Below are 10,051 nucleotides of genomic sequence, written 5' to 3' on the forward strand. Positions count from 1 at the left end.
TATATATATATTTACTAAATGCCCAATACTGAGAGCAGGACAGGACACGGTTATTGTATTATTATTAGCCTCCATGGCTAAAACTCCCATCGGCTGGGTGGAGGGCGCTGGCTGGGTGGAGGGCGGAGGGTGGACTGGCTGGGTGGAGGGCGCTGGCTGGGTGGGTGGGGGCTGGGTGGAAGGCACTGGATGGGGGGAAGGCGCTGGCTGGGTGGAGGGTGGCGGGTGCTGGGTGGGTAGAGGGCGCTGGGTGGGTGGAGGGCGCTGGGTGGAGGGCACTGGCTGGGTGGAGGGCGCTGGCTGGGTGGAGGGCGCTGGGTGGAGGCCGCTGGGTGGAGGCCGCTGGCTGAGGATGTTGTGGGATGGAAAAAACACAAAGCGGTTGTGAAAGTTGCCTGCTTGCCGGGCCTCTGCGGATCCACACTGAAGCCTATCAGCTGGTGTGTTCTGTCATGTATTTAGAAGTCCAGTGCAGGAGTTGCCATGGGAACTAGCATTACCCCTCAGGAGTAGCTCCAGCGAGTGTACAGTTGCTTGTCCGTGAGAAATGCTTCTGCTGGGTTTTTCTAGTCAGGCAGCAGAACAGTGGGATCTGTTGAGCTGAGCTGCGAGGCCGTCCTCCCTCTCCGACACCAACGCTCTCCTATCAGACGGCGGTCATGTTCCATCTCTGCTCCGCGTCCACGCCCTTTATTTCTGGGCTTCTGAATTTCAAAGTTGCCTCTATCGCCTCAGCAACACGGAGGAAGGAAAAAGGAAAGCTGAGAAACTGTACACTCAGTATTTTTCTTCCTTCTCGCCGTCTGTTCCTCGCAGCCCAGCAACAGCCCTCCCCTCTGCTCGGCTCTTTAGTCAATGAGAAAGTGAACTCTCCAGCGCTGTGTCTTGACAATCGCTATTTATGTCCCTCTCTCAAAGACGTACTCTGTCTGTAGGGGAAACTCCGATGTTGCCTGACCTGCTTTCCACAGTGAAAGATCCAGTCTGGTTGGAGGGCACTCCTTCACTGTACACTCCACTGTGCTCCTCAGTCTAGCTCCGATCTCGTCGCCCGCCGAAGACGTCCGGGCGGCTCTGTCTCGGGAACACCAGCTGTTCCGTATTATTTAATCAGCCGCTTTAGTTATGGTTTGAATGTGGCTCTAAACATGATCAGTGTCACACTTGTTGTCTTTTTCTTGCACATTTACTTTTTCCACAAACTTTTTTTCTGCGCTGCCAGTTTGCCGTTAATCTGCCCTGGTGGTCACAGCGGAGGCAGGAGGCTATGAATGGGACTCTGTCATCCCACCATTTTGTTCAGCCACTTTGGCCCAGATTAAAGTATCTGAGCAGCTACTGGATGTGGCGCTCACACAGTCATGCTCCCCAGAAGATGAATCCTGCTGGCTGAGATCATGTTCCTCTGGATTCTTCCTGCAAACATCATGACATTTAGAGACTCCTTAGAATTATCCAGGACTTTGGGTTACACTTATGGATAAAGCAGAAATAAACGTATAATTAAACTCCCGTGAACCCCAGATGTTGATTAGTTTTTTGGCCAAATCAGAGTTAACTCATGTTATTGATTTATTGTTGTCTGATGTGGAGGAATGAAGCATTAAATGAACTACGCAGCACATCAGGTTCAGGTTTATTTAAACACCTGTTGTGTGTGTTTCACTGCAACACAACGGATATTTTACAAACACAAAAGCAGCTAAAGCGACTTCTTCTCTCCTCGTTGTGCAGACGTTTGGTCGTAGCTTCAGGTTTTATGTAAATACGACTGAATTCACCGCACGTTTGTCGTCTTTGTTTTGTTTTCGTGTAAGTTTGTCAGACGAGGCTGCGTTTATCTAGTCGGTATTTTGGTGAGTTGAGCGGAGCAGCAGCTCGGAGGTGACTTCACCGTAACGTGTCGTCCTAATGAGCTTCAGTCGCTGTTGTCTGACAACAGAAACAGAAAAATATGTAAAAGAGAACCGCTTTGTTCAGAATTCAGCGTTAATAAAATGCAGTATGTGTGAGCAGAGAGAGAAACAAACAGATTTAAAGGACCTCCTGTGTGTTTTCTTCAGGTGTTGCTGCATTGCTCTGCTGTCGTAGTTTAAAGTCCCCCTTTTTGTTCTGTTGTTATTTAAAGTACTCCCATACTTTGCAGCCTTAAGTCCTTGGAAACTTTTACATTTAACAGTTGAGCTTGTTACGACTTTAACACTGACTGAGCAGCGACTAACGAGAAAACAACAGACGTTAACATGTTATAACGGAGCAAAGTTAAAAACGGTATTGATGCTGATGCATTTACAACTTTGGCATCGTCCATTACGCCAGCTAATGATGCCAACCCTTATTTGATTAATTGAAAACGTCGTCTGTAGATCGATTTATGCTGGAAACGTCTGTGGGTTGCAGCCCTCGTTGAGATAAGTAGAGCAAAAACCAGTGAAAGGTAGAGAGCAGAGAGAAAACGGTGAAACTGCAGTGACTCAGACCGGAGTGTTGGGAGAAGTGAGATGGAGAGCTGGAGCCGGGCTGTTGAGGAAGAAAATAGGTGGTGGAATGGGGGTGGAGGAGAGGAGGATTACTCTGGAGGGAGAGAGCTGCATGATGAAACCAGAGGTTGAGTTTGGGTTCGGCCGCTACCTGCCTCGCCTCCTAATGCTCCCTCTCTGCTTGATGACCACCGTGTGCAGAACTCAGATGGACTCTGGCGTCTCCTGATGCCTGCAGTGGTCGTCCGCTCACAGAATATGTCCATATAAAGATGCAGAACCTCTCGGAGACGTTGGCTGTTCTCTGCGTCCAGTTTTCCCGCCTGTGACTCGGTCATTCTGCGTGTTTATGCATGTGTGCATAGGCACGATGACTGATGCAGAATTGGAGGAATGAACTCGATGTACCCGGCTCTTTGTTGGGCTGAGGTGAGCCGTGCAGCCCTCGTGTGGTCAGTCGGGCCGCCGTGGTAACCGCTGCCAAAACAATCATTACATTGCATTGTTACATCGCACATCTCTGGACACTAGAGCCGAGATGACAAGAGACGAGGGCCAGACCATAATGAAGCCCAGAAACATCTGTCCACTTATTTTAGGCTTTTTGTTTAAATTCTTATCTCCAGTTACTTGCACGGACGTGTGGAGCTCTCATGCTTCTTGATCAGCAGAATGACACGTGTTGGTAAAACAGAAACTGGCTTTGCATCGAGGTCTGGACCGCTGCCTGGGGGCACGATGGTGCGGATTTCTTCACAGCCTCATGTATCAGCACCAGGGTGTAGGTGGACAGACGGGGTCAGCCTGCTGCAAAGACAGACCAATTTATTACCACAGAAGTATGAGTTATATAAAAACAGCTACTTTTGTACTGGTTGCTGCTATGCTTGGCACCCCCAGACTTTTTTTTTTTTTTTTTGCTTGGTTTGCTCCTAAAGCAGCAGAAATACATTTGCAGACTGCATTAATGTGAAAGAGCAAGTGGAGAACAGCTACACGATACCGTCACTGCATTATTAATGGATTTGTTAGATAAGGGTGGATGGATTACGGCCTGTGTTTGGGTGTTATGGTTTTGACCCACTTTTCAAATAAATGTTTGCATTCATCATACTACCGGCCATTTCTTGTGCCGTACGTTTAGCAGATTTCTCATTACAGTCTTTTATTTCCTAAATATACGTTAAATGAAGATTTGTGTGGTGTTTAAAGCTGTAAGCCAACGCTGTGGAGCACCATAACGCTCTGTTTTGTTCCCGGGTCGCAGCGAGCACAGTGAAAAAGACCTTTTGCATCAACACTGTCATCTGTCTTGTGTATACCTCCTTTGTTGGGCGGCGTGCTAACAGCCAGCGTCTTTCCTTCAGGTACCGGAGAGAGCGGCAAGAGCACTTTCATCAAGCAGATGAGAATAATCCATGGGTCAGGCTACACAGATGAGGACAAGAAGGGCTTCACCAAACTGGTCTACCAGAACATCTTCACCTCGATGCAGGCCATGATCCGGGCCACCGAGACCCTCAACATCGGCTACAAGTACGAACAGAACAAGGTGCGTACCGTCTCCTGTGATGTGTTTTTAGAACGGATCTGAGGGCTGATGCTTGGATGTTTTCACTCATGTGTTGCTTTGCTGCTGCTGAAATAATGAAATATGAAATAATGAAAAAACTAACTTATTAAACTGGTTAACCCTGTGGTTCTGGTCCTGTCACATTTCTGCTCACTGTGGGCTCATGTTTCACTGCAATACAAAGTCCTGCACCACGATGGGAACGGCACAACCTCGGCTAGAAGCAAAGAGAAATCAGGAATGTCTTTGTGCAGAATGACAAAGTTAAAAAAACTATAAATCATAAACAGGTTGAAAGTTAAATTTCTCAGATTGTTTTTCCTTGTGCCCAGAGGCGTCACCAATCCTGGACAAGAAGGCATCTAAACTCTATGGATATTTCTTATTAGTTTCCATCGTTGTCTTCTGTCTGCTCTGAGTGAACACAGCCTGCAGTTCAGCCAACAAGTCACTGAGTTTCTATCATGTGGTTGTTTGCTGCTGCTGAGTCAGTCACGGCTTCACGGCTGTGATGAGAAATTTTTTTACACAATCTGGTTTATTTTTTGATAGGACAAGTAGAATAAAGTGATTTTTATGTAATGTCCCTCTTTAAAACTTTAGAACTAAACCACATAATTAGTTTGAGGACCATTGGAAAGTTAAAAATCCAGTCATAATTCCTCTTAATGCAGTTTGTTGCTGTGATAAATGGTGTCATTTTAGCGCTTTGGGGGGAAAATAAATGAAAACATGCCTTGTGCGGCTGCATGTTTTGGGGCTTCAGAGGGTTAAAACTTATTTTCTCAGTCTTCTTTTTTTATGTGATTAATGTAATCCTTCAAGAACAGGCGCCTTTCTGCCAAAGTCAGAACAGTGTTGATGAATATTTCTGTTGTTTTTCCGTCCTCCTCTCGCTGTCTTCTCACTGTGCACCAATCAACTTTAATTTAGGGTCTAAAGTCAGCTGTTCGGTCGCTGCCGATCGACCCCGATCAAACCGGACCCACACAGTCCTGATGAAGCAGAGCAGAAACCCACTGCCCACAGAGATTTTTCCTATTTCAAATTCTTGCTTCTTTTCTCATGAATATGTAATATTACAAACAAAGTGATGTCACTCGAGTCATCAGTGGGAGAAGTTTGAAAGTTTCGGTCTCCTTTGAAATGCCAGTTATCCATGAGCTTGATTGCTCAGCGTCCAGTTAATCTAATGCAAACCACATTCAGACAGACCATAAATCTGCTGGTAAAACTAGATAGCAAGCATATTAAACTGCTCTTCTCCAGTTAGCTGTGGCTTCTTATCAAACGAATGAAGGCCACAGATGGTTTCTTAAGACAATCAGAAGTGGGTCTATATCATACGTTTAGTGTAAGCAGTTGATTTAACAGGATTACGGAGGTAGAAATGATATAAACCACAGACTGTATAACAGATGGACGTAGCTACCATGACGTCACCCGTTGGTTTCTGCTCTGAGAACATGAAGCCAGGGTTTTGCTACTTCCTGGTTGACATCTTGGATTTTTGGAGCCAGTGATGCAAAAATTGTGGGAGGGGGGCGGAGCCATAGGAGCAGCGATTGGTCAGACGGATTGAGAGGCGGGCCCTCTCTGCCCCGCCCACATTTACCGCCTTCTGCTCGCTTCGTCTGTATGGTCGCTGCCAACTGTCAATCAAGCCAGCCACGCCCCTTGCCCCGCAAAATGTTGACGATTTTATTAAAATTCAGTATTGATTTATTTTCAGATTGGCCACCTGATCTCTGGATCTGACCATGAAAACTAATAAGAAAACAATCCTGAGCTGTAGGAATGCAGCATTTGATGATCTGTGATCACTTCTTTTCCAGTTCCAGTCTATGGGAGCCAGGGCTTTGTGGAGCCAGCAGCTAGTGGACGTAGTGATGCTGCAGGTTTTTGACACTTCCTGGTTGGATTCATGTTTCAGGGCCGGTTGCTACGTCCATCTTTATACAGTCTATGATATAAATTCTTCTGGATTTTATCAGTTCCACCTGTGATGACTCACTTTAAGAACTAGGAACACTTTTATTGAACTTTCCTTTAGCATTCTGTGACATGTTTTTCTTTACAGTGTGCCTTTGTTGTCTTTCGTTCCCAGAATAACGCCCAGCTGGTGCGCGAGGTGGACGTGGAGAAGGTGTCGTCATTCGATCAGCCGTACATCGGAGCGATAAAGATGCTGTGGGCCGACCCGGGCATCCAGGAGGCGTACGATCGCAGGAGAGAGTACCAGCTCTCCGACTCAACCAAATAGTACGTCTGTGATTTATTTGTCCACTGGCATGATGAGGTGAAGCAGATTCAAACCTCTTTTTTTGATCTATTTTCTGTCTGTGCTAAAATACACCTGACTGGAGGAAGGGACGAGGCAGATGGGGAGAAGCAGGGAGAAGGAAATGTTGTCAGGTTTATAAACGACCGCTAATAATATCGGGGCTAATTCCAACCTGCATTAATCCATTTCAGACCGGTGTGAGGATTGGAAAGAAATCGAAGCTCATCCATAAATGTGTTCTCATGTGTTTTAACCCTCTGAACCCCAGAACACACCGACGGGTTGAAATCCCAGATAGCACCATTTATTAGAAGCTGTAAAAGCAGGAAGAATCAGCAGAGTTTCCTTCTATTTATCTGTAACCAGCTGTTCATTCAGAAACCTTATGATATTACATCTAAATCACTTTATTCTACATGTCTTATTTCACTATTTAACCATTTGCTGGAGCTGTGTTTTGGTAACAACTGAACTTCTGCCTCCCTTGTTGCGACCGTCAGTGACTCAGGCTGTGTCTACATGAGCAGATATGAGACGAGCATCAAAATAAATCCAATATCTAAGTAGTAATACAGCTACAGGATGTAGAGGTACTGTTGTTTTCACACCTGTGGGCAGATGTTTGTGTAGATTCCAGATTTTTGTCAATTTGGTGGGAAAAAATGTATAAATCAAACTTTAGTTGTATTTTGTCTTTATGTATTGCACATTGAAATGAGCCACAGTGACGTCATACGTTTGGGTTCAGAGGGTTAAAGTTATCCATCACCTACTGCTGTTTATTTTAATGATGTTTTTAATTGTATGTTTTTTGACAGAAAACAGTCGCGTCTGTTCTCGTTACTGACGTGTGGTCTTGTATTCCTGAGACTGTTTGTCTACCTGTGCATCTCTGTCATATGTTCCCTCCCCCTTCACAGCTACCTTAGCAGTTTAGAACGAATAGCGTCACCAGGGTACGTGCCCACCCAGCAGGATGTGCTGCGGGTCCGAGTGCCCACCACCGGCATCATTGAGTACCCATTTGACCTGGAGAATATTATCTTCAGGTACTGGTGTCACGTGCTGATGTTGAAGTCACCGGTTGGCCGGCTGCACAGCAGTCGGTCCGCCAAGCCGTCGATGCCGCTGTCTCCGCCCACCCTGTGCTGCACGGCAGGGCTCAGCACTTTAACACATCCCTGGTGGTATGCTCTCAAAGACCGGCCACGAGAACAGGCCAAGATCAGCTACAAGGGGAGGAAATGTACAAAACCATCTTTCTGCAGTCCAGTTCAAAGTTCCTGCTTTTATTCAGCTTAGAAACCTACACTGAGGATTGTTTTGTCTTTGAGAGCTGCCATCAAGGATGAAGCTGGATTTCTAAGAGAACACTTGTGGGGTAGTGGTGTGAGCTGTCACAAAACCGCCCTCATAACTCTTGGGAATGGTCCTCTTTGGTTACATCTGCTTGTGGAGGGAGTGTGCTTTACCTGCCGTTAAGCTTCACTTTCTCTTTCCTCCCTCTCTCTCTCTGTCTTTTGTTGTTCTTCCCTCTTCTCCAGCTATCTAAGTGATCTGGATCGTATTGCTGAAACGTCCTATCTACCAACCCAACAGGACGTGCTTAGGGTTCGAATCCCAACCACTGGGATCATAGAATACCCTTTCGACTTGCAAAGCATCATTTTCAGGTAGAAGAAGACCCACACTACTCTGACTAACCCCAAGTTTGTGCCCTGTTCCCTCTGAAATCTGTGTCGACGTGCTTAACAACATGTTTTATGTCCCCATTTGTGCGTTTGAACCCAGTGTCTGATTGAACCCCCATCACTCACTCAGTCTGCAACACATGGATGCAAATTTTACACAACTCTCCTCAATGACAGTGGACATTTTTCTGTAGACTGATGAAGCCTTGTTTGGCCACTGACAGGTGGTTAGAATCATTACTGGATTGTAGGAAATCTGACCAAAAACCCGACACCATTAAGCTCCACAGAAGTCTTTGCTAGCTTAACCCACACGATGCTGTCTGCTTGCTAACACGTCATTCTAGTGACTGCCTGGATGGGGCGCTGCGGTATTAAATACAAACAAATCACCGTAATCCATCTCTATAAACAGTAAGAGGCTCCGTCTTCTGCCGTATCGGTTAATTATACGATTAACGATTCATCCTTAACATCTCCAGTGCAGTGTTGATCTAAAATTTAAACTTTCATTTGTCAAGTTTTCATCCATCACCATGGTAACAGTAGGTCTGATTTATTGCAGACTCTTCCTGAGCGGCTGCTTTGGCAGAGCGATCCTGTTTCAGTTCAGCCAAACAAAGTCGCGTTATTTTGATGAAGAATTGGGGCTGAGGGTAATAACTGGTCGACGATTTGGGCTTTTTCCGTTTTCCTTTTAGCAACCAAATCTGATTTTATGGTACAGTTAGTCCTCTGTCTTCGCATGCTCTGTAGCTGCTCTGTCTTCGTTTTATTAAACTCTTGTAAAAATAGTCATCAGTTCCTGGAAAGCATCGTTTTATAGATCTGTAATTAAATTAAATTACAGTCTCGCTTGTCCAATCCCAGTGACAGATATATATTCAGTTTCCCAAGTTCAGTGCTTTAACGTCGTCGTGCTTTTCAGGCGCTTGTCTTCCTCCCTAACTTCGTTTTACCGTTTTCAAATCCCGTCACTACAAAAACAACAACAGCCTCCAAATAGCGACCTTCATGCCGACGATTCAAAATGTTGGATCAGGTAGTAATTGTGTTTTTTGGGTTTTTTGAATGTGTTTTTGTGAATTATCAGTTTTAATGAGAGCGCTCAGAAATCCCCCGTCACTGTTTTACCGAAACCCCAGCGTAGCGTCTCGTTCTTAGCTCCGCCCAACACGTTTGTGATTGGTTTAAATAAGTGTTTTGTTTTTGGTAAATGATCATGATCTCTGTGAGAGGACTTTAAATACAACAACATTTGTATGATTTCATTTAAATCGTAAAGACTACACTTGCCGATGTCCCTGTCGGGGTTTTTATAGCCCCTGATGCGATCCCAGTACTCTGATGTTTAGTCTGTACCGGTACACAGAACCGGTTTCCCAGATCAAACCCACTTTCAGGTGTTGTAGATTAGCTGTAGTTCCCGGTCAGCTCTTACTGTTCAACACTGTAGTGACCAGATTAGGTGGGCAGCTCCATGTTGGCAGACAGACGTCACTGTGGGGGTTTAGCTAGTAAAAGGACACCATGACCAAGTCTTCTGTGACGTTTAATGACCACCGGCCAGCGTGACTATGTTAAATCAGCTGTTATCAACTACGATGGCGTTCCTGTGTCCCAGTGGCTCATGTGACAGCCGTTCTTTACAGCCTGGTTGATTCCTAACATACTAATATCAGCACAGGACAAATGAGTAAAAGTAAGCTGAGGTTGTATTAGAACATAAGACATTATTGAGTGATAATGCTGCGCTTAAGAGAAAATTACTCAGTTATTTGTCACCAGTGTGACAACCGGCGTAAACAAAGAACTGGGCTCAGGTTTGTACCGCTCAGAATTACTTTGAACATCATCCTTAAATATAAACTAATTCTCCAAACAGTGACGTGTAGCGACGGTCCAGCTGGACAGAAGTCAGACTGAGGTCTTGGCAGATGAGCTGCTGCAGAATAATTGATTATATGAATGACTGATAGGTCTGTGTTATCTCCTAGCAGCAGGATAATCTGGCATTGATAAG

At 45.4% G+C, this 10,051-nt stretch overlaps 1 protein-coding gene across 3 annotated transcripts in view; it reads left to right on the forward strand.

Moving 5' to 3' along the window:
- The window catches only part of LOC103369973 (guanine nucleotide-binding protein subunit alpha-11), a 37,538-nt gene that overhangs the window by 18,993 nt on the left and 8,494 nt on the right, over positions 1-10,051 (forward strand). Inside the window, exons 1-4 of one of the 3 annotated variants that reach the window (XM_008298845.1) lie at positions 555-560; positions 3,848-4,032; positions 6,161-6,315; positions 7,882-8,010. In XM_008298845.1, the coding sequence (XP_008297067.1) occupies positions 3,886-4,032; positions 6,161-6,315; positions 7,882-8,010 (431 nt within the window). In that variant the 5' untranslated portion in view covers positions 555-560; positions 3,848-3,885. Of the gene's footprint in view, positions 1-554; positions 561-3,847; positions 4,033-6,160; positions 6,316-7,257; positions 7,387-7,881; positions 8,011-10,051 lie in introns of those variants that run through there. The other 2 variants (XM_008298844.1, XM_008298842.1) reach the window with 2 other exon arrangements.

The sequence above is a fragment of the Stegastes partitus genome, unplaced genomic scaffold (assembly GCF_000690725.1).
Source record: "Stegastes partitus isolate 25-593 unplaced genomic scaffold, Stegastes_partitus-1.0.2 Scaffold1356, whole genome shotgun sequence".
In the NCBI taxonomy this organism is placed as follows: Eukaryota; Metazoa; Chordata; class Actinopteri; family Pomacentridae; genus Stegastes; species Stegastes partitus.